This window comes from Lupinus angustifolius, unplaced genomic scaffold, assembly GCF_001865875.1.
Source record: "Lupinus angustifolius cultivar Tanjil unplaced genomic scaffold, LupAngTanjil_v1.0 Scaffold_60_104, whole genome shotgun sequence".
In the NCBI taxonomy this organism is placed as follows: domain Eukaryota; kingdom Viridiplantae; phylum Streptophyta; class Magnoliopsida; order Fabales; family Fabaceae; genus Lupinus; species Lupinus angustifolius.
The window spans coordinates 15,637-40,741 of NW_017722986.1; the positions used below are offsets into that span (position 1 = coordinate 15,637).

At 33.0% G+C, this 25,105-nt stretch overlaps 3 protein-coding genes and 1 non-coding gene across 5 annotated transcripts; 1 reads left to right on the forward strand and 3 right to left on the reverse strand.

Moving 5' to 3' along the window:
• Positions 1-720: 720 nt before the first annotated feature.
• On the forward strand, positions 721-24,898 carry LOC109339181 (probable basic-leucine zipper transcription factor R). Of its 2 annotated transcripts, XM_019576590.1 has the most exons (4): positions 721-1,536; positions 8,564-8,911; positions 16,145-16,149; positions 24,883-24,898. In XM_019576590.1, coding segments are annotated over exons 1-2 (657 nt in total). In that variant the 5' UTR covers positions 721-880; the 3' UTR covers positions 8,565-8,911; positions 16,145-16,149; positions 24,883-24,898. The 2 variants fall into 2 exon arrangements, with proteins under 2 accessions (XP_019432135.1, XP_019432136.1); XM_019576591.1 differs by lacking the exons at positions 16,145-16,149; positions 24,883-24,898 and having other exon boundaries at positions 8,564-9,063.
• TRNAR-CCU lies at positions 10,721-10,793 on the reverse strand. Its single transcript has one exon. It is a non-coding gene; the product is annotated as a tRNA-Arg (tRNA).
• LOC109339182 (rac-like GTP-binding protein RAC2) lies at positions 11,191-13,732 on the reverse strand. Its single transcript, XM_019576592.1, has 7 exons — positions 13,473-13,732; positions 13,272-13,359; positions 12,986-13,095; positions 12,631-12,694; positions 12,490-12,554; positions 12,147-12,212; positions 11,191-11,528 (listed from the first exon to the last, which is right to left on the reverse strand). The coding sequence occupies exons 1-7, from the start codon at positions 13,569-13,571 to the stop codon at positions 11,430-11,432; spliced, it is 591 nt and encodes a 196-aa protein (XP_019432137.1). The 5' UTR covers positions 13,572-13,732; the 3' UTR covers positions 11,191-11,429.
• LOC109339180 (zingipain-2-like) lies at positions 16,434-20,818 on the reverse strand. Its single transcript, XM_019576589.1, has 2 exons — positions 20,296-20,818; positions 16,434-17,282 (listed from the first exon to the last, which is right to left on the reverse strand). Exons 1-2 carry the CDS (start codon positions 20,738-20,740, stop codon positions 16,696-16,698), a joined length of 1,032 nt encoding a protein of 343 aa, XP_019432134.1. The 5' UTR covers positions 20,741-20,818; the 3' UTR covers positions 16,434-16,695.
• Positions 24,899-25,105: the final 207 nt, after the last annotated feature.

Sequence of the window (25,105 nt, forward strand, 5' to 3'; positions counted from 1 at the left end):
TAATAAACATAATCCATATCACAATAACTGCAATCATAATAATTTTAATCATAACTGCAATCACAATTTAAAATATTGATGATTTACTTTAAAATTTGAAGAAGAAAAACATTTTTACTCTTTTTATCATGTTGAAAATAAAAATTAGAGAATATCAGCCCCAAGATAAAAGCTTCTATGTTACTCATTTAATTTTTTGTTTTATAAAATTATATATAAAACCCAAATTACCTTAAAAAAACCTTTAAATTAAATAAAGCTAAAGTTTGTCTATTAAGCCATATTTGTAATAATATGGTTATGTGAAAATAATCACTACCCACTAGATAACCAAATGTGATATAAAATTAAAATCTCTACTAAAAAGTAATGTTATTTGGATTAGAGTGGAGAGTTTGACATGTCTAACCATAATCTAGATAAGAGAATGAATTTGTAGATACTGTTTTGTTCACATTAAAAAGTCAAAAAAAGAATAAGTGTGTTTAACTCAACCATAAAATCTTATCTCATTTTACCTTCATTCATCATTAACTTTGTATATATGATATGTGGTATGAATAAATAATTTAACTTGTTAGAACCTACACAATTTTTTTTTGGGTTTAATGTCTCACTCGATTATCATAACATAGCTAGAAAGACAGTGAAAATGAGGGCAAGATTTATCCACCCTAAATGAGTATTGGGCTAATAATGTTAAATTTGGCTTCTATCAAGGCCACTAAGTTCATGTCTGTCCTGTGTTCCTTTGGTTCTCACCAACTCATTTTCCTTCCTATCTCCTTAAGCATTTCCAATCTTTGGAGGACCTCATCAATAATCAAGATCCTACAATTCCATCTCTTAATCTTTTCCCTCCTTGGGTTAATTTCAGTGAATGGCAAAAAAATACACCTCTATTAACTTCAACCACATCTATGACAAAACCGGAACTAACAATAATAACACAAATTCTAACACCTCCAACTTATCAAAAAACCAATCTCTCTCTTCTTCCTCTTCTTTCTCTTCCCCTTCATATTCTTCTGTCTCTGCCCCAAACAAACATGGTAAAATCCTCGTTCTAACCCGACCCACACCAAAACCCGTTAATCCTCATATTAACTCTCCATCACCGTTAACCCAACAACAACAACAACTTAATCAGGTTCAGCAAGTTTCAGATCGAACCCGGTCTGAACCGGGACCTAACGAGATATCGCTTCGTCCTTTGGGTCGAACCGGAACACCGACCGGTTCGTTGGTTCCGGCCCATGTCGTGAATAATGAAAAGGATAAGGAAGTGCCGCTGATATCTTCCAAACCGGATAAGTTCGTGCCTCCGCACCTTCGACCCGGGTACGTGCCGCGGGAGGAGGGTTCTGGACAGGTTCGGCCCAGGCGGCAGGAACATGTTGGGACTCTGGTTCAGTACGGGGAAGATGGCCGGCCCAAGTCGGGTGGGCAGGAGAGGATGAGGAGAGGTAGCCGGTCGGATTCAGGGATATTAGGTCGCCCGGGATCTAGTGGAAGTCGACCAAATTCTAGTGGATGGTATGTTTTAGCCAAATTGATATATAATGTGTTGTGAATTGTTTGGTTAATCATTGTTTTTGTGTTTGTATTAGCTTATTTTGTGGCAAAGCAACTTATAATAATACCAACAATACCAGCGCTGGTCTAATATATATATATATATATATATAAAACATTATTTCAGCATATATAATATTTGAGTGTAAAATCTGTACACATTGTACAGATTTGTACACATGCACACTATCATCCACTCTTCATTTGGATTATTTTTTTTAAAAAGTCAACAATAATTAAACATCAATGATGAATGATACAATTACAGTGTATAAATCTTGTAGTGCATACATTTTGTTCTCATAATATTTTCCAAGCCTGCATGACATTCAGATTTGTGATTTTTGGTGTAACAAAAAGAAATGGAAAGAATCAAAGCAAGGAATAGTGAAGAAGAATTTTATTGATTGAGTGATTATTGCTCACTGATTAACTTGATGATTACAAGAGAAGTGAAAAGCTTATAAAAAAGGAAAATAATAACTAACATAACTAACTTAGCCGTTAATCCAATTACACACGTGATTAATGAGATAAAATGCACATGTGCACAATTTACTTGCAATGTAAGCTAACTGATTCCGCACCAGAAAACCAGGGACTTCTAGCCTTGACCGAGAGTTGCTGATGTTCATGACACACTCAGCTTGGTCAGCTTGCCTGATGTTGGCACGACCATCCAACAATTGTCTTGGCTTGGTGCAAGCATGCTTGTCTCGGTCAGAGTCCTTGCCAGGTTACCTTGACATGGTCATGATTAGTCTTGGTGTATAGCTTGACTTGGTAATATCATGCTTCCTTGGCATATCATATTGACCAAGCTGAAAAGTCTTAGCATATGTTTCATTAGTAGTATATGTTTGTTTATTTGCTTGATCATTAGTAGTACATTTAGCATCATCAACATGTTTAACATCATTATTTGTATGTTTAGCATGCTTATCATCATTTAATTTTGATACCCCCAACAAGTTGGGGCACATATGTTAATGAGACTTAACTTGGAATGGATTACCTTATACACAATAGGTCCAAGAGCTTTAGTAAGAACATCTGCCAATTGTAAGCTAGTTGGAACAGGCAGGAGTTTTATGAGTCCACTGCTACACTTTTCTCTAATAGTATGACAATCTAACTCAATGTGTTTTGTTTTCTCATGAAAAACAAGGTTAGAAGTAATATGTATAGCAGATTGATTATCACAATATAGCAATGTAGGAAGAGAAAAATTATGTTGTAGATCCTGCAGTAAATAGTTCAGCCAAACAATTTCACAAGTAGTAAGGGTCGTTGCCCTATATTCAGCCTCAGAAGAACTTCTAGAGACTGGCCTTTGCTTCTTTGATTTCCAAGAAATCAAGGAGTTCCCAAGGTAGATGCAGAAACCAGTCACTGATCTCCTAGTATTAGGGCATGCAGCCCAATCACTATCACTATATGCTTTAAGTTGAACTTCAGAGGTCACAAGGAAAATCAGTCCCAAGGCAGGGGTGCCTTTTATGTACCTGAGAATCCTTAAGGCAACATGGTGATAGGTAATGGTGGGTGTTGCCATAAACTGAGCTAGTTGATTCACTGAGAAACTAATGTCAGGTCTAGTATTAGTTAGGTAAATTATCCTCCCTATTAGTCTCCTATAAGTAGCAGGGTCAGGATAGAGTTCACTAGAGTCTTGGTAAACATGGCTGCCAGGTATCATTGGTGTGGATGAAGGCTTGCAGCCTAACATTCTTGTGTCAGATAATATTTCTAAGGCATACCTTCTCTGATTCATTGAGATACCATTCTTGCTTCTGGCTATCTCAAAGCCTAAGAAGTATTCCAAGTCTCCCAGGTCCTTAGTTTTGAAGATGGAATCCAAAACAGTCTTGATTTCATTGATTTCTCTAATGTTATTTCCAGAAATTATAATGTCATCCACATATACTAATATGGTAGTGATGGAGCTATTAGTTGACCACTTAATGAAGAGGGAATGATCACCCTTGGCCTTATGATACCCATGTTTGGTAAGAAAGCTAGATAACTTGGCAAACCATTGCCTGCTTCAATCCATGGAAGGATTTTTGAAGCTTACAGACTTGGTTGGTTTGGTTGTGGCTTAGGCCAGGAGGGATGATCATGTAGACTTCTTCATGTAAGTCTTCATGTAGGAAAGCATTGTTGACATCCAACTGTTTTAGAAACCAGTTATGTGTAGAGTCTAAGGCTAAGAGTAACCTAACAATGGCTATCTTTGCTACTGGGGAGAAGGTTTCAAGGTAGTCAATTCCTTCTGTTTATGTGTATCCTTTGGCTATTAATCTAGCCTTGTATCTCTCTACACTTCCATCAGTTTTGTACTTGGTTTTGAAAACCCATTTACAACCTATAGGAGACTTATTATCAGGTAAATCTGTCATTATCCATGTCTCATTTTGTTGTAAGGCTGCTAATTCTTTATTTATAGCATCCTCCCAATGAGGGAATTTGACAGCTTGAGCATAGGATTTTGGTTCTATGTTTGTGCTAATGGGTAGGATTTTGGTTCTATATTGTGCTGATAGTCCTTCATAATTGAGATAATAGGACAGAGGATATCTAGACTTAGAGTGAGGAATATCAGTTTTGTGAAGCAAAGCATAGTGATAGTCTTGCAAATAAGTTGGTGGCTTAGAAATCCTTTTAGTTCTTCTAATATTGGAGGAATCAACAGATTCTTCCCCATCTTGAGGAGGAGAGGCAATAAGGTGATTTCTATGAGTCATTGGCCACAGTGTCAGTCTCATCATCATGTGGGGTGTTATGTCCTATATCTCTTTGTGTATCAAGGATAGGCAGGGTGTCCTCATAAATGGTTGGATTTTGTAAGGTGGAATTCTCTATATGTTCATCAGCGTTGGTAAGATGACAAGCAGGATTATATGGGAAGATATTCTCATAGAAAACAACATTTCTGCTTATGTTAATTGTCTTAGTAACAAGGTCAAGGGTGATGAAACCCTTAACACCTTTCTTATATCCTAAGAATAAGCACTTGCTTGCTCTTGGATCAAATTTTGTTCTTTGGTGGCTTTGTGTACTAACATAGCACAATGAGCCAAATACCTTTAAATTGTGCAACTTAGGCCTTCTATCAAATAGGACCTCAAGAGGACACTTCTTGTCTAATACAGGGGTAGGCAAAATATTGACTATGCATGCTGCATGTTTCACTGCATAGGACCAGTAAACTTTAGGTAACTTGCTTTGGATGAGGAGAGCCCTTGCTACATTCAAAAGATGTTGATGTTTCCTCTCTGCAACCCCATTTTGTTGGGGTATGTAAGTGCAAGATGTTTGGTGCAGAATTCCCTTAACAGAATAAAAAGGTTTCATAAGGAATTCTGGCCCATTATCACTTCTTACTATCCTAACCTTGGCAGAGAATTGGGTTTCTACCATAAGGATAAAGTTTTGCAAAGATTTGGACGTTTCACTTTTGTTATTCATAAGGAAAACCCAACTAAATCTACTGTGATCATCAACTATAGTTAGGAAGTACTTGTGCCCATGGATAGAAGGTATTGAGAAAGGTCCCCAAATATCTACATGTATTAGATCAAAATTGCCTAAAGAAACAGAATTACTCAAAGAAAAGGGGCAATTTCTTTTGTTTTGCAAAGTGACAAGTGTCACAAATATACTTATTGTTAAATGTGATAAAGGGGAAATTGTCTTTCATCATATCTATACAAGAAATAGAGGGGTGTCCTAATCTATAGTGCCAAAGGTTGTGATCATTAGTGGCAAAAAAATTTATTTGATGTTCTGGTCTAAAGGCTTTCAAGAGAATGAGAGATATAGTCCATTGCTTATTCTAGCTGAACCAATCATCTTCAAAGATCTCCTCTCCTGGATTTGGCAGCAATGAGCATCAAAAGATAAGATACAAGATGAGTGTGCAGTTAATTTAGGTATTGAGATCAAATTGTAAGAGAAGTTTGGTAGATATAAGACATCATATATGGTAAGACAAGAAAGGATAGGGACAGGTCCTGAGACTCTTGCCATAATGCTATTGCCATTAGGCAATCTTACCCTGATGGGTTTCATTTGTCTATAGGTAGAGAAATTGGATATACTAGAACTTATGTGGTCTGTGGTACCACTGTCTAGTATCCAAGGGACAAAGTTCATGTCAGGGTTACCTGTAGTTTCTCCTTGATGTGCATTTGCTGAGAGGACATTACTGATCTTGGTGGATCCATGATCACCTTCCTTAGATGAGGATGTGTTATCCTTCCTTAGCATGCTTACCAAACCTTGATACTGCTTTTTGTTTAAACCAAACACTGTCTCATCTTGTTGTGCTTGTTGAGTCATTGCCTTTTCTGGTTGGTTAGACCCTTCATTAGCTACCACATTGATCCTGTCTTCTCTGGTTGAGGTATAGTTGGTTGGGAAACCATGTAGTTTGTAACAAGTTTCTATGGTATGTCCATTCCTCTTGCAATGAGTACAAAATTTTCCTCCTGTATTTGAATTTCTGATCCAAGGCCCTTTTGTTCCAGTTGCATTGTTTCTGTAGGCTGCAGGGTTGGTTCCATTCTGACCTTTGTTGGAGAAACTTCCATTTTTCCAACTATTAGAAACAATCATTACCTTAGGGTCTGAATCTTGTCCATAGATTTGTCTTTCTTGTTGTATGACAAGGGCAAATACTTTACTCATGTTTGGAAGTGGTTCAATCAACATGATTTGTGATCTAACACTAGAGTAAACATCATTCAGGCCCTTTAAGAACCTTATCACCCTATCTTCTATTTTATGATCCCTTACTTCATAAAGTGCACCACATGAACATTCAGCATGAATTAAGTTTCCACATGAGCACTTGACCTCACATCTACATTTTGGCAGAGGTCTAAAATTATCCAACTTATCCCAAAGAATCTTCAATTCAGTGAAGTAATTAGCCACAGAGAGGTCTCCTTGCTTGAAGTTAGCAATGGATTCTTGTAAATCAGCAATTCTAAAAAGATTACCTTGGGAGAACCTTTCCTTTAGCTCATTCCATATCTCATAAGCTTTGTCTATCCATAATATGCTTTGCGCAATGGAAGGTGTGATAGATTTGGTGATCCAGGAGATAACGATGTTATTGGCCCTTTGCCAAGCTTTGAAAGAAGGATCTGATTTTGATGGCATCAATATTGTGCCATCTATGAATTCCAGTTTCTGCTTTGTTATGAGATTCAACTCCATGGCTCTACTCCATTGATAGTAGTTCTCACCATTCAATGGTGGTGAGACTAGAACACTTGCTGGATTTTCAGAGGGATGAACATGATATGGTGATGAAGAATCTTGTGAGGGATTGAAGATGGTCGTGCTACTTGAGGAAAGATCAGAAGCCATTCTTTTGAATGCAGCAGAGCTCTTTAGAAGAGCTCTGATACCATAACAAAAAGAAATGGAAATAATAAAAGAATCAAAGCAAGAAAAAATGAAAGCAAGGAATAGTGAAGAAGAATTTTATTGATTGAGTGATTATTGCTCACTGATTAACTTGATGATTACAAGAGAAGTGAAAAGCCTATAAAAAAAAGGAAAATAATAACTAACATAACTAACTTAGCCGTTAATCCAATTACACACGTGATTTATGAGATAAAATGCACAATTTACTTACAATGTAAGCTAACTGATTCCGCACCAGAAAACCAGGGACTTTTGGCCTTGACCGAGAGTTGCTGATGTTCATGACACACTCAGCTTGGTCAGCTTGCCTGATGTTCGCACGACCATCCAGCAATTGTCTTGGCTTGGTGCAAGCATGCTTGTCTCGGTCACAGTCCTTGCCAGGTTCCCTTGACACGGTCATGATTAGTCTTGGTGCATAGCTTGACTTGGTAACATCATGCTTCCTTGGCATATCATATTGATCAAGCTGAAAAGTCTTAGCATATGTTTCATTAGTAGTATATGTTTGTTTATTTGCTTGATCATTAGTAGTATATTTAGCATCATCAACATGTTTAACATCATTATTTGTATGTTTAGCATGCTTATCATCATCTAATTTTGATATGGTGGTTTGTCCTTTCATTAATTTTAATGTAAAATGATGGTGATAGGTAGCACCAACACATGTGGCATTGCGTAATCTTAAATAATAAATTGGAATTTTATGATTAGTTGCTATGTGAATTTTATGGCAAGTGATTTTGTGTGTGTTCGGGTGAGCATTTGCAAAACATGATTCCGAATGAACTTTGTTTTGCAAAATTAATTTTGATTAGAATTGAGTTTGAAGTGATGTGATTTATGTTTGAATTTTTACTTCACTAAACGCAAAAGCTAGATAAAGTTGCTTCTGCCAAAACCACTTTTGAAAAACTAAAGTAAATATTTTCTAAACATGTTGAAAAATCAGAAAACAACGTTCCAAGGCTTGGAATCATGCATTAGGTGCTGCAAACACAGTCCCAAACATGCGTTGAGAATGTTCACCATTCTTCTCGGGGTCATAGTTATCAGAATTTAGTTAATGACTCTTTGTTACTGTACTAACTACTAATAAGCAGATTTTTTATACTGATATCAATGCATAATGTTGTAATTTAAGCTACATCATTATGTTTTAAGCATAATAACCAATCTGCTTCTGCTATCATGGTGAGCATTGATTACATATAATGTTATCATTAATAAAACATAAATTTACGTGAAAGAATGTAGCAGATGATTGGATGTATCTTCTCAGTTTCCATTTACAACTTGTCATTGCATTTTCTATATACCAAATATGAAGCATGAAATTAGTTTTTTTCATGTCAAAATTTGCCTGCTATTGTAAATACTTTGTCAATGAACACGATGTATGATAAAACATTATGTCGTTGTCGTTCGACCTATGTAGCTGACCTCACCTAATGGGATAAAGGCTTGGTTGTTATTGTATTTCAACAAAAGTGATTTTACTTGGCATGTGCATGACTTTGACAAAATGTTTGTGCATCTACAGAACTGATGATTTTGACTTCTTTCCGGGGATGAAGATCTATGCATTTTGCTAAAGAGATGGGTTCTCTATGTCAATTCACTGTATGGTGCAACCTTTATTCCTTCGGAACTGACATCAATTTTCATATGATGACATCTCAAATCATAGAAAACGAAATCTGACCAAGCAGGTTGCACCTTTTCAAGTTTTAACACCTACATCAGAATTTGTAGTGAAATTTTCCGTGCTAACACCAAAGTTCTTCTCTTGGTGTGTACCCGTCTTCTTTTACTACGTGCCAATAGAGTGTAGAATCAACATATATGTACTTTTATTCACAGCTAAACTGTTTCTCACTCTTCTGAAGTTGTTTGGAAGATGATGTAGTCCTTTTTATTTTCTGTTTTATTTTGTTTATAACAATTTGTTTGTTACTTCAGCCAAGTCACATTCATTTGTTGGACACTGGCTTGGCTTTTTCAATGCCTAGAAATGTTTACAATATTCAACTCAAAGTTGCTTAACTTCCCATTTATGGCATTTTGATTACCATTTTCAATATTTGTCACCTAAGGGTCCATTTGTAAGTTGAGTTTTAGAAGAGAAGAGAATTGAAAAAGGCTTGTGAGCCATGAAATGTTGTGAGATGGCTTTGAAGCCTTCATTTATATTTTCTTTCCCTCCAAAACCTAATTTGCTGAGATACCATAAGGTACATTTTAACGTGAATACATTTGTTTTTATTCGCTTAAACATCATAACTACCACAAAAAGCATATGTACCGGGGGCAAGAGCATATACTCTAACAATATTTTAAAGCCAAGTCAGAAGTTATAATAGAAGTTACTGATTTCATCAAATAAATGTGTAATTATCGTAGATAATAATTAATACTAATAAAAAAATAACTGTACCATTAACACATCTTTTAGTCTATTATCTATATAATAAAAAAAACTCTCTCATGACATGTGTCAATCTCTCAAGCCCTCATGACATGTGTCAACCTCTCATTAAAACTAAAGGTTTCTCATGACATGTGTCAATCTCTCAATGACATGTGTCAATCTCTCAAGAACTCCCTCATGACATGTGTCAATCTCTCAAGCCATCATGACGTGTGATTTATTTAAAAAAACTAAAGGTTTCTCATGACATGTGTCAATATCTCAATGACATGTGTCAATCTCTCAAGAACTCCCTCATGACATGTGTCAATTTCTCAATCCATCATGACGTGTGATTTATTTAAAAATAAATATGATTACCTATGCAATATTAAAATATAATGTTACTATAACAATATTAAAATAATAATAATAATAATATGAATCATAACATATTGTTTGTAGTTATTTTAGAGTTAAATAATATTTATTTTTATACTAATGTTATTTTAGAATCAAATAATAATGAAATTATAAATTTATTGATGATTTTTTTTATTAATAGGATACTACTAACTATATCATGTTATGTATGTGTAAAAAACAATGTTGAGAAAGTCGAACAAGATGTTAAATAAGTAGATGACCCATATTAAGTTTATCCGATTTAAACAGTTAAACCGTATGGTCTGACCGTATGATTTTATATATAATTAATAATTTTTAGCAATATGAATGCACTGACAACATATATGGTTTTAACCATGCGAATGCACGAGCAACATACATATTCTTAATCATAAATGCACATGTAATATATATTATTAATCATGCGGCAAAAAATATCGTCCCGTGCAAATGCACGGGTAACTTGCTAGTTATTTGTTAAATTCAACATATATTACTTTAAAAATTGTTGGCAACATTGTTTTCTCATTAGGTTAATTACTTTGGTAGCTTAGTTTTCCTCTCTTATTTTGGTTTCTCAAGATTGTTTCAGTTTGTTGTTAGTCCTAGCGTCAGTTTTTATGTATATCTTATGTTCATAACAAAAAATAAGATTCAAGATGGGAAGCTTAACAATTACATAATCATTAATTAGTGGTTCTTACTCATATTCCAAAAGGGAAAAGTTTTGTAGACTTCAAGTATTATTATTACAATCATGAAGGTGATGTTTGTAAATTTGTTTGCGACACTTTGCAATAGAGAGTAGGGAAAGAAGTCTTCAAAATAGAGAAAAAAATAAAACGTTTCCTCCTATGCAAGTCGACATTTCAGAAAACATCTCGCGCCAGGTAGGGGTCGAACCTACGACTTTCTGCTTAGGAAACAGACGCTCTATCCACTGAGCTACAGGCGCTTATTTATTTATTACAGACGCAATATGATATTTGTTACTATGAAAGAAATCAACAAATAATTTCTTTTCAGTATTATTTTGTGATGTAAGACCCCACTTGAACATGTATTGTACTAGGCCAAAACTGAAAGTTTCAATTCCTATGACACTTTTGGGAAGATGAGTCAGGCTCTCTAAAAGATATTATTTCTTTATCTATAGATCTATAGGTTGAGGAGGTACTTTGGTTATAAATAAATGTTAGTTTGTGGGAGACATCACTATTCTTAATGTAAGGTTTTATTCATTTTGCAGCTAATGAAGGATCTGAGTCATGATTAACAATAAGAATCATGATAAGAATTTAACCATTACTAAGAGTATAGTCCCCCAGAAAAAAAACAGATTCTGAACAACATAAAAGTAATGACTAGTAGTATTATACTTATCACAAAATTTATCTTCAATTGAGTACACTGTCCTTGTATCCAGTAGATACATTGGAACATCATTTAGACTTCAACAAAAAATAAAAGAGATGGGAAAGAAGGTAGAATGTTTCAAGTACATATGAAAGAAAAGGAGATAAAAATTTGAAAGAAAACTTCAGAGGAAGGTTCCCAATGTTACAGGATGCGAATCAAACACAAACACAAATTAGTGGAAAAAACATGATCTGGTCTTCTTTCGTTTTTTCTTTGGCTTTGGTGGCTGCAAAACAACCTTGATTGCAGCATCAAATACAGCCTTCACATTCTGTAATATTGCAACAAATACATACAATTAAGCTGATACCAAATTCCTATTTTACTTCCAAGATTGTAGTGCAAGTTGATGCCAATCTGCTGGCTGTTTTTGAAGTTATAAAAATTGTGTATTAAAAGAGATGTTTTCACTATATAAATTGGATACTTAGTAACGAGTGAATACCCATTTTTAGCCTTAAATATTTTCACTTGTACCAATTTGATCTCTAAAAAAAAATTCAAACTAAAACTCAAATATCGCATGTGAGTCAAAAAAGTTTGTGTTAGGCGTCATAAAAATTTAAAAACAAACTAATTTAACCCATATTTAATATTTTTTTTTATTTTTAAATTTTCAGAGATCAAATTAGTACAATTAAAATTTTTGAGGGACCAAAATAACTATTTACTCCTACGTGAGGTGATATAATCTAATTTGGCTAACAATGTATTTTTAATTGGTTGATATTCCACTATAACAATCTTTTTAGTAGCTGTTTATTAATTTCTTTAAAGCACCCTTCCAACTGCAACTGGCTTTAGACAAATCTAAATGCTTGTTTCAGTTGTTTGGATACATTATAAGCAAATGTAAAAGTTGAAAGCTATACAAATAAAACATTTGAACCTGTTGAGTCTTTGAGCTGCACTCTAAGTATACAGCAGCACCAATTGCCTTCTTCAGCTCTTCTCCCTGCCAAGATTTGATGACTTAAAAAATGTAAAAAAAGGTGGTTCAATACACGAGGCTCTCACATAGTAGGGTGTGAGAAGAGTAGATATTCATAATCTTACCCCACAAATGGAGAGGCTGTTTCTAAGATTTGAACTCGTGACGTGGTCACTAAACAAAAATTACGGGTCTCCTCTTTAATATGACTTGAGTGTATTAGAAAAAAATAATATAACAAAAAATTCCATGCCTTTAACAAGAAAACAACATTTTTGTTAGAAGTGAGTTATTGACTTGCCTGTGCTGTAGTGATAGGTGTGGCTCCAGGATGATCAATCAAATACTGTCTTTCTTCACGTAAATCTGCAGACAATTACAATGAAGATTCCATAACCATTGAACCAAAATTTCAAGTAATTTTTAGTGTTATAGTTGATACCAAGTTTGGTTCCCACAAGTACAATTGGCACAGTTGGGGCATAATGTCTCAGTTCAGGAATCCACTGCATAAGATGTCTAGTGTTAGATTCTGTTGGTGGGAAACTAATCATATCATTGATTAATATAAGATGTTATGTTTATATAATATAAATATGTTTAAATTTGTGCAGTTTGATGCGGCCCGATGTGGACCAAATGCGGCTAGATTCAGTTGCGTTATGGCCTAATATGGCCGAATTATTATGATTCGACATCTGCAATTACAATGTTATTAACATAACCGCAATATTACGGAAGCATCGCACTCAGCAATTTCAAGCAATGGAGAGGGAGAAATTGGATATTTTTAGAACCTTTTTAGAGATATTTTCATAGCTGGCTTTGCTAAGGAGGGAAAATGCCAGCAAGAACACATCTGCACCTCTGTAGCTCAAAGGTCTAAGCCTGTTGTAATCCTCTTGTCCTGAATTCATGAAGATACAATAAATGAGTTAAGTATGGATTATATAATAATAATATAATACTAACTATATGAGGAATTAAGGAGTTTAATTTCAAGAATATCCATTTCTAGTAACAGAAGCCTTATTTTCATTACTATGCAATTTCAATACAACTTTATAGAAAAAAAATACTTACCAGCAGTGTCCCATAGTCCCAGGTTAACTGTACTGCCATCAACCACCACATTTGCACTAAAGTTGTCAAAAACTGTAGGGACATAATCCTGTAAAAAAATTTATAACAAGTGAGTTTAAACTAAATTTATAATCCTCCATAATACCAAACACAAACTAAATTTACAAGTTCAAAGAATTTAAACATCATGTATTGTCATACTGTGGGGAATGTGTTGCTTGTGTAAGAAATGAGCATACAAGTCTTTCCAACAGCTCCATCTCCAACTGTAACACACTTAATGAATCTTGCTGTGCTCATTTTGAGACTCCTTAGTTGATTTCTTCACCTCAAAGTAAAACTTATTGTACCTTTATATTGCTTCCATTCTTTAACTTGAAAATTTGGAACTAAAAGTAGAACAATGGAAAGAAGTGATGTTTAAAAAGAAGAGAAGGCCAAAAGGGGTGAATTTGATTTTTGAATAGAAAAATGGAGGGGGAAGAGTAGCATTTAATAAGCCAAAGTTTCTCATCACCAACTTTAGTGTGTGAGGACATCTTTTGTTAGTCAACGTGTGTCATGAATTGTGATTGGTCAAAAAAATACTTAATAATATTTTTTTTAATCAATTACAGTTCATAACATATAGAGTGATATAATTTGTGGTATGTCTTTTATTTTGATCATTATTGCATTTTGCTTTCTGTTTCTTTAAGGAGAAGGACAGAGTTTTAGATCAGCAAAAGGATTCGTTTGGTGTTGTAGTGGTGTTAGTTGGTTAAGTATTGTAAAAGGGAGAGTGAATAATTAGTATTTAGAATATAACCAATGCTTTGATGATGGCTACCCATTAAATAATGCTACAAATGAAAATAGCTAATTGCATAAGGGAAGAAAGAAAATAAAGGAAAGTTGATGGTAAAAAAAATGGAAGGTTAAACATTACCAACCAAAAAGCATGATATGAAGTTGCTTTATAGAAGTTGACAAAGTGGAAATCGAGCCAGGTACTTTGAAAAAGGAAAATATAATAACATTTTTGACATTTTTATTTATAATAAAATTATATTTTTATCTTTACAAGTAAAAGAAAAAGAAGAAAGATAACTTCTTATTGGAGAGTATCTTGTTCCAATTTGACAGATAATCTAAATATTGGATCAAGTGGTAGTGGGCAGATGAATTTGACAATAGTAAATAGAAAATATATGATAAAAAAAATTTATATACGGATAGTGTATGAGTTTTATACATGATTACTATATTATTCATCACTTATAATTAATCATGATTGACTCTTCAAAAACATTAGTTCTAATAAATGATAAATAATACAATGATTATGTATAAATATTTATATTGATAATGCATAAATATTGGAGTAAAAATATACTGATTTTTAGGTGACCATATCACTTCCCAACCTTAGTGCATCTATTCACATTTTTGTTGGGTGGTTAGTGTTACCGAAGACCCACTTACGTGTTTTAATTTTAATGAGTAAAGCAAGCTTTTTGGCATATAGTAATATTATTAGGTGATAGTGTATTATTTATTGAGTACCAATTCACTAAGTTCTAAGCAATTAGAACTATTTTACTCCTTTTGTTTAGTGACTTTAGTCTCTTTCCCCCTTAATCCCATGACCCCAACCTCTTGAAGTTGAATGTTTTTTCTCTTTTTCCACACTTCCTTTGCTTCATGCACGCTCGACCAGCTCATTCAAAGTTAGATGTATTATGTTAAATGTATCATCATATGAATGAGGAGTTATCTTAAGCGAGACAACAACTCCAATAACTATATCTCCATAATGATGATGTAAGATGAAAACGTTTAGTTTAATCCTGGTTTGCAAGTTTACTAGAATTTCTTCTAATTAAATCTCATGACACAAACTGAGCTCATACCTGCCTTAATAAAGAGATATAAATCATGTCCCAACTGAAAAATTATCTGAAAAACATTTTCTCATGTAATATAATACACATATAATTACTTCTAATTTAGAAGATAAAAATAATAAACAAATCAAATAATTTTTTATTAAACTTTAGTAAGGATGGGTATCCCTAGCCCTCATAGGAATAAAATTTGTTTATAAAAAAATGTTTAGGAGGAAAAAGAAATCAACGCAAACCTGCAAAATTAGTGTAAGCTTTAAAAACAAAAAGTTGCAAAAAAGGGTTATATAAATTCTAACCAATTTGTAGACAGAGAGTTTATATGACAACCTTAATAGATTATAGCTTATTTACTTTACTTAGCTTAATTAGACTCAGGGTTGCTTTGAATTGAGTTTTGAGCTGAGATTAACGAGCTCAATTCAATTCATTTATTTAACTAAGCATAATTTTAAATTCAATTTCAACTCATACAGTTAACGAACCAAATTTATCAAGCTAAATAATAAATGAAGTTTTGAACGAATATCGAATTGAATCACTTCATTTTCTAGCGCTAATAAGGAGATCATAACTTTTGAAAAAAATAATATTCTAGCCGGAAGTTGTGAATAGCTAGTGTGAGCAGTTGCTGATAATTATATTTTTTCTTTAATATTTAGCAAATGATAATTATTATCTCTAACCCAATGTGATATTATATATTCTTTGAAGTCATTTAACAAAACTCAACTAGTTGTACATCTATTTTTTTCTTCAAAAAGCTGTATCAATCAACTAACTACATAATTATTAACTTTGAGGGGAGGACTATGGTGATTTGCATCACAGGGTTTTACTTTGTACAGAAACCCATTGCACTCTAGTTGGTGTATTAGTTAGTTAGGATCATCTATTAATTAATTTTAGATCTGAGAATTGAAGTGTGCTTAGAGAAGAGTGGTGGTGTTTTTGTTGGAAAGGTTGCAGTAGGGATGACAGAAAGAGGTTTTGTACCATATATCAATGTGCCAATATTGGTTGGTGGAAGGAATTTCTAGTGGAAGATTGCACTTAGTACCATTTTTAATATATGCTGAAAAGACTTGTAGCTTCTGTGTAATAATATGGTGTGGTTGTCATAGAAAAGATATGGAGGAAGAATTCATTCCATCTTTATCTGTTTTACTAATGCATGCAAAAAAAATGTAGAATCAATATGCTCATTGGTTTTAATAACCTTTTAAAGTTATATTGTAAGTAACATGATTCCTATGTTCATCATTCTTTTCTGCTTGTTAAAAATAATTTTCTGACTCTTGGGTAGGATAATGGAATTAACTTATTTATGTCACATTTTACATTTTATCCCTAATTCATGGTCCATAAAAAGGTCCTACCATCCCCTTATATTATTAAACTCAATTCTATCGTTGCAATTCATACATCATACTTGAACCATTTTCGTGTGCATGTTCGAATAGAAAACAACTGTCCCAAAGTCTGTCTTATTTCCTTGTCCCGGCTTTGGGATTAGTGATCTATGTTATGACATCTTATTAATGCTTGATGGGGTAGCTAGCGTCCATGGCAATGCCACAAACACCATCTTTATCCCCAATATCACGCTTAATCTTAATATAACCAGAATCACCCCAATCACTTGCCCATGAATTCTTCACAAGCCAGTATTTGTGACCATTTTCTTCACCATACCCAACTATAGTCATGCCATGGTTAAGATCCTTTCCACAACTTCTAGAGAATATACCTTTTGAGTAAAGCTGAAACTCATAACATCCAGCATCAATTGCAACAGACACAGGTTGATTAGCAGCTGCTGCTTTAAGCATTTTCTCATTTTGAGAAGGTACATTTTCATAGCCACTTATGTTGACTGCATGGTTTCTAGCTTTTTTACATGTTCCATCTGAACCATGATAAGGATAGTCTTTATTGGTTGTGATTCCACCATGTTTTTTGATGAATGTGAATGCTATTTCCATGTCACCACCTTGGCAACCTAAGTTCCCATTTTGTATATCACAATCTATGAGTTGTTGTTCAGATAGGGAAACCAACTTTCCTGATTTTATTTGGTTAATACCTTCCACAGCTGCCACTGCTGAGAATGCCCAACAACTTCCTGCACCAAGAGTTTGGTGCCATCACAAGTAGATAAATATGATAGAATTATAGAAGATTATATCTATATAAATGCTATATGTTTATTTGTATTAAACTTATTGTCTTTTAGGTGTGTTTACGAGTTGGTTATTGAAGGACAACGAAGGAAAAAGAAAGACTTAGTGTTGGGAATGTTTAAAATATGTTATTGTATGAAGTCTCAATTGCCTAGCATTAGAACAGAGTAGAATATCAATGTTATATATTGGACTCAGGTCCCTTGTTGTAATCTGTACCATATATAAGCACCAAATAGAAATACCTCATGGGCATGTGGACTCATGCATGGGCGGATGATTTAAGGGCAGGTGGGGGCAGCTGCCCCCCTGAGTTTTTTAAAATGTTTTTTTTACCTTATCTTATGAAATATATTTGTTGTCCTACAACGTATGTTACTTTAAGTGTCACTTGTTGTGGTTGACCAGAAAAATAATTAATTATTAAATTTTTAAATTATAAAAGATGATACATAAAGTGACACCTTTTTTGGAATAAGAAATATATTCTCTTTACCTATACCTAAATGTCTTTATACAAAAACTCTTTGAAATTTAAATATTTCTCTAATTTGTAGCTTGATAAATAAATATTGTGTAACTTGTATGGTTATTCTAAAAATTATACGTGATGAATCAAGCTCTTAACATACAGATGATGATATTGCTTATAGTAATATGCTTGATTTGAGTGCGTAATGATTTACACTTGATAAAAAGATTATGTATGTTTTCGTAATATATATTCTAAGGATGCTTATATGTCATTTAATGTTGATAGTATATGTATTTTTTTGTCCAAAAATTTTATCTTATGAATTTTAATGAGCAACAAAAGATTAGTTTAAAATGTCAATTTGAACATTTTTTCTTGGAGTCATTAGTCATCATTCATGTTTGAAAATTTCTAAATCATTGTTAGTCATATAGTGTTTTATTAAGTTATTTGTTTTATCTTGACTATTGAGATTCAGCTACTATATAAATATATTTTTCAACAATGAAGACCTATAAACAAAATTACATAGTAAGATAACAAATGAATTTCTTGAATACAACATACGATTTATATGAAAATGAAATATTTGAATTTTTTACTCTAGTTCAGTTATGTGTGTTTTTAAAAATTTTCATTACTAAATTAGTTTTAATTGTAAATAGCAACTAAATATTATTGCCCCTCCTAAAATTTAGATCAAGATCCGCCACTGGACTCATGGGTGTGCTAGGGTTTGTAATCCTTATTCTCTAATAATATTTTGGTAGCCGCTCAGTAGTAGATAATGGCTAAAGAGGGTGAAGGCGTGATGGCGACAAAGATAGAGTAGATGGGTTGAAGGAGAAGAAAACATGGCAAAACTATTGTGGGGCGATGTATGTGTTGATCCAGAACCCCATAAGTTTATGTATTGGGTTACGATCAAGGTGGAGACAGGGACTCATGTGTTGAGGTTGACCTAGAGACAGATGCTGACAATATCTCTCTAGATATTGAGAGAATGTTCTCATCTGAGATGAGAAATGGAATATCCTAATGGCATGTCTGAGACGTCACAGTGAAAGAAGTTAATTGTTAGCACAGATACACAAAAACACAGAGGTGCTGACTCACTTTGATGTAAGGTGTAACATGAGGCATTGGCTTTGATGCAAGTTGTAACACGAGCATTGGTAGAGATACAGAGGTGTGACATGAGCATTGGCTTGGATGCAAAGATGTGACACAGACATTAGTTAGCATTGACGCAAGGTGTGTGTTGTGGGTATACTGCTTATGGTGGAATATGATAGTTCTTTTGAACTAGGATTGTCGGAGTAGACAATGGGGGTAGCCGTTGAGGCTTTCCAAGGAAGCTCCAAGGTTCACTTTGATTGAGTATTGAAGAGGACGATTGTTGGTAAACTTTTGTGTAGAGGTTCCAATATATTGAAGCACTTCCTAGCAATAGGTGGCTAGGCGGCGTGTTCCATTTGCAGAGCTAGGCTCTTGGTAACATCATCAAGGATACTCAGAAAGTCTATGTTGTAGGGGAGCAGTTAAATAGAATTAAACATTGAGAAAAGTGGAGTCATATATTTGCTAAGATGGAGATTATTGTGTAGATTTCCTAAAGAACAAGATATTCGTCTATTTCAATCAAGGTGGAGATTGTTGGGGATGTTTGAAATATGTTATTGTATAAGTCCCACATTGCCTAGCATTAGAATAGAATAGAATATCAATGTTATATATTGGACTCAAGTCCCTTGTTGTAATGTGCACCAGATATAAGCACCAAATAGAAACACCACATGGGTAGGTGGGCTCATGGATGTGCTAGGATTTGTAATCCTTATTCTCTAATATTATCTTGGTAGCCGCTCAGCGCTCCCAATGACGTAGGCACAATTGGCCAAACCTCGTTAACAAATTTTCTTGTTTCTTCTCTTCTCTTTATTCTATGTCTTTATTTGATTACTTTTGGCCAACGCTGCGCAACGATTGCTTCCGCTGCACCAACACTTAGAGTTATGAAATACATTTATGATGAAATGACTTTCAAGCCCTCTATTTATTTTCCTTCCCATCTATCTAAAAACTAATTAGCAAATGGATTCTTGTACTGTGATTCATTTGTGAGTTAAGTTTTGGATGAAAAGGAAGAGAAAATGAAGTTTCAGATGCATGAAATATACTTATGAGAACTCTAAACTCTGAAGCTTCATTTTTACTTCCCATCTAAAATCCAACACGCAAACAACTATTAAGGGCACCCAATTTCAAATGAAATATTGAGACTTTTATAAATCAGTAGTTGATAACTTAATGATGTATGTTATACTTGCTATTTTGCTGTTCTTTTTAAAGAATTTTAGTTACCTACTAAGGGTCTAAAATCAATGAGAAGTGCACCATATGAGATTTGTTTTATATCAACTATAAATATGAGAAATTGAATAAATTTAATTTGGCTCATCTAAACCAATAAACTTTACCACAGTTGCCTTGATCCTTGATATTTGTTACTGCACCTTTCTTCCTCCAATCAATGCTTTTTGGTAACTCTCCATGATCATGATACCTAAATCTTGTTTTCGAGTAAAGCCTATGTTGTCGATAACCCAGATGGTTACTTTTAAACTCATCATTTGTAAGATCTGCAAACTTGTTATCTTTGAGCTTGTAAGAATAGTTTTGAGAATTGATGGACTCTATGAACTTAACATTTGCTTGGTAAATTCCAAAACGTACTTCCCATTCTTCTTTATCCTTGTATTTTCTTCCATGTTGTTTCATCCAACTTTCATATCTTCTTTTCATGGCTTGTGTATCAGATGAAGTATTCTTGTGCATTGCATGACTTGCACTTGAAGTTATCCATAGATTGCACAGAAGAAGAAGATTGAGAATAGCACTGCCAAATTTTATAGTTATGTTCATTGCAAGTACACTGTGTAGTTATAGAATAATGAAAGCTTGGAGTATATTTGTAAGTATATGCTTTTATTCTCAACGTGATGCTTGCTTTCTTTATGCATTGCAATGCATGTTCATTTCTCGTACCCATTTTTTTCGTGCTTGCGAGTTTTAAGACAATGATTCCATGTTCATTCTCTCTGCATGACCATGATTTAAGACGTACAGGTCTTGAACTTGCTTAAGGTTTCCCAGCCCAAAAAAACTGAATTCTAACGCATTTGAAGAGTTATTTTTAATTAATCAAAAGGTATAGTATAGTTTTGATTTCTTGTATTTTTATTGTCGATAGACATAAAATTTACTTTAGTTGAGATCTTCCGTATCATTTCTCTATGTTTAACTCAATACCATCAATAAAATTTTGACAAATATACATAAAAAAGAATGAAATTACTTTTTAAAGATAACAGTATTATACCTCATAAATTTGATTTGTTGAAAAGTGAGGGCAAAATTATTTTGACATAGATGATTTTTTTTGCTGGTCCATGTGCATTAAGGTTTCCTGCTAATAGCTAAAGATTATTTCACTTCAATAACATCTATGTCTCAAAATTGAATTAGTTTTAATCTCTATATATCCTTAGAGAATAGTGATGACCAAATGGACAATTTCCTTCTGCCCACAGAGCCATTAATTTTTTGCAGACGTAATATATAAATTTAACGTATTTGCTCATTTTATCCGGCCACAATGTGATTTGTTCAATTTCATATAAAATATAAAATTTTTATTTTTTTACTCTCATCAACTATTTTATTCAATTTCATTTTGTTTTATTAAATGATTTTTGTAATTATTTATTAATATCTGCAAACCACATGCTGCTAGCATATCATTTTAAATGGTTAGAGATGAAATTTTGTTCATTCAGGCAATATAGACATATCTATGTTTACTTAAATTTTGCTAGCACGAACAAAAAGGCAAGACAACCCATTCTACCATATCTATTTGAGAGACACCTTTAACATATTCAACAAGGTGTAACCCACACTTAGAATGCACCAGTGTTGTTAAAATTGTATAAGTTATCAAACCGGTTAGGGTACTCGTATAGTGGTTCAACGGGTGATTCAGTAATTAAACTGCATGCCAGTTAAATTGGACATATCTGCTTATATATATAAACCTATAACAAAAATTTTCAATTAGGTAGATACTCAAATTTATAATCCATATTCATAATCTACTTAAAATTCACATAAATAAACAACTTTAAGTTTTTAACAAATTCAAAGTCTAAATTACAAAACATATATCAATCCAAAAGTATTACTTAACAACCGCAAAATATAAATAAATTATACAAGTTCACAACTCACTCTACAAAACAAATAAATTTGGAGTTTTAACATTTAACATTAAGGAGTCAAAGTTGTCTCATATTGAGATTATATTTTTGCACAAATCATATCTTTAGACAATACTCCAAGATTACACAAATGTCACTGAGATTACACACGAATGTTAAGAACCAAAATGTGTAATCTAAGTATGTCTTGGAAGCATGTCTCTTGAAGTGTTGAAGCATGGTTGAAAAGCTGGGTCACCTTCTAGCACAACGCTGTTAAACATAATACGAAAGATAATTAAGTATTTTTTTAAACAAGCGTTGTTAAATTTGATAGGTGGATATAACTTTAACAGTGCTTTCTTCAAGAAGTGTTATTGTATGTTTGCCTAAGATATTTAACATCACTTTTTAAGCAAATGTTGTTGATTTGAATCTATTTAACAATGTTTCCTTAAATAAGCATTGTTAAATGTGACATATCAACAACGCTTTTTACAATAAGCATTGTTAAAAGTCATATGTTCAAAAAACACTTGTTTTAGTTATTACTTAATATGTATTTATGAAATTCTTTAAATTTATTTTGAAATATATAACTCGAGTAAACATTACATGAAAATAATCCAATTTGTTAACAGAAACTCATATGCTAGTTTTTTCCCCATATATAACACAACTTGGCCATACATATAAAAAGTGCAATTGTTTATTACTTCAAAAAAATATTCTGAATCACCAATCAATATTATTAAAATAGAATATTAAGGTATGTGGTTTGACACAACAAAAACTCATATTTGGTAAATAAATTATGTTATTTATCCTTTCATTATCAAAAGTTGAACATAATATGACAATTAAATAATTTTAATTTTTTTTGACATTTAACAGCACTATTTTAAGCAAACGTTGTTGATTTGAATCTATTTAATAGTGTCTCCTAAATAATCACCGTTAAAGGTGACATATCAATAAGGCTGTTAAAAGTCATATTCAAAAAGCAGTTGTTTTAGCTAGTGAGCGCGAATCTTTGCTGATTTAAAAACAAAATCTCACACACAATAATATATTTATTATTCAGTATTCTATTTATCTTACTCTTCTTCTCCTCTTATTTTCTCTCTTCAAGCAAGTTATTAACTTTTGATTTCTATTTTCGGGTACAAGGTGAATCATTATCTTATTTTACCTTATTATTTTTCCTTGATTCACTCTTGTTGTTTGCATTTACATGTATGTTAACTGCTTATTTTATACTATAGGAAATGTCAAGGTTGAAGTTGGGCGGAACTGTTGGTGATTTACCAAACTTGCAATCAGATCTGTATGTACTTCTTACATTTGGCTATTATTTTTTCATCCATATTTTCTATATAAATTTTAATTTGATTCTTATTATATTGAATATAAACTATGTCCTTCTGTCTTCTTATTTCTTTAGTGAAGGAAGAAAATAAATTCATACATTTGTCCTTTACATCTTCATCACCTTCGTCCATTTGATTACTACATATGATATTCTGGGTTAATGGATTTGAACTAAAGGAGATCAGTTCATGCAATAGTTTATGAATTGAGTTTTCAAAATGATATTTATATTGTCTAATCTCTGGTAAATGTGGGAGAAATATCTGATCAACGATAGAACAAGATCCAATTTGAATCATATTTAAGGGATTCCTTGGTTCGGGCCGAAGAAGTAATGTCACTCGATCATTATCAAATTGATTGTAATTTTTCTAGAATTGGACATGTTTGATACGTGTTTGATATAATGTCTGTTATATTATGCGTTATTTATGTATGAAATCTATGACAACACTTTGTGTACGATGCCTTGTTGTATATATGAAATATATGACAACGCTTTTTGTGTGATGCGTTGTTGTATATTCAATACAACAACGTAGTAGAAGCACTATTAATCATGACAATATATTATTGCGGTCAAATAGAAAATACACAAAAGCATTGTTATATATTTAAAATACGCATTGTTGAACTAGAACTTTGGCGTAGTGAGCCAACACTACCCCATCATTCTCAGCCACACACCAACATTCAACAACATTAATATAAACAAACTTTACACAACAAGTAAAAAGGAAATGAATAGAGTATTGGTTAATATGAATTCCGTCCACGAAGATGCTATATTGGCAGGCACTTCCTTGATTTACAAAGAGAATGGATAAATAAACATGCATCCTATGCACTTAATCATTACCTAGAGATTTATTTGTCAAACTCTTTTCTCATTATAAATCTAATTCTAGTTAAGATAAGATTGATGAAAGAATAATGTACCTAGAAGCACATAGACATGCTCAAATTTGCACATCCACATATACCACTGAAAAAAAGTTATAAAAAAATTACACATAAAAAGTTATAAAAACATAAATTAACAATTTTATATTAATGGTTGGAATTTGATTAGACTCTCAAAGTAATAGCGCAGAGAAGATAAAAGAGAAAGAAGAACAATATTTATTTCTTGATACTCAACTTAGAGAATCAGAGAGAGAGAAAAAGAATGACCAACAAGAAAGGCTTGATCAATATACAAAGTGAGATCTCAATTCTAAAAGAGGAAAGTAGTTAAATTCAATTCAGATTACAAAGCTATATATAGCATATAGGAAAGTAAAACAAAAATGGATCAGTCAAAACAAAAGATGCCCAACAGAAGTAGTTAAAATACTAAAGCCCATAATGAATGAAGAGAACCATGTTAAGGGGAAGAAGCTCATTAACACCATTGTTGCTTGAGAATGAAGGTATATGTTTTACATCCCCCTCAAGTTGGAAGGTGGAGATCACGAAGTCCCAACTTGGAAATGATGCAATGGAAATGTTTATTTTGTAAAGGCTTGATAAAAACATCATCCAACTTGTCTGATGAAGAGATAGCAAGAAGCTTAACAATATCATTTTGAATTTTTCACGAATCACATGACAATCGATTTCAATGTGTTTCGTATGTTCATGGAAGACGGGGTTATGAGCGAGGTAGATGGCATACTTG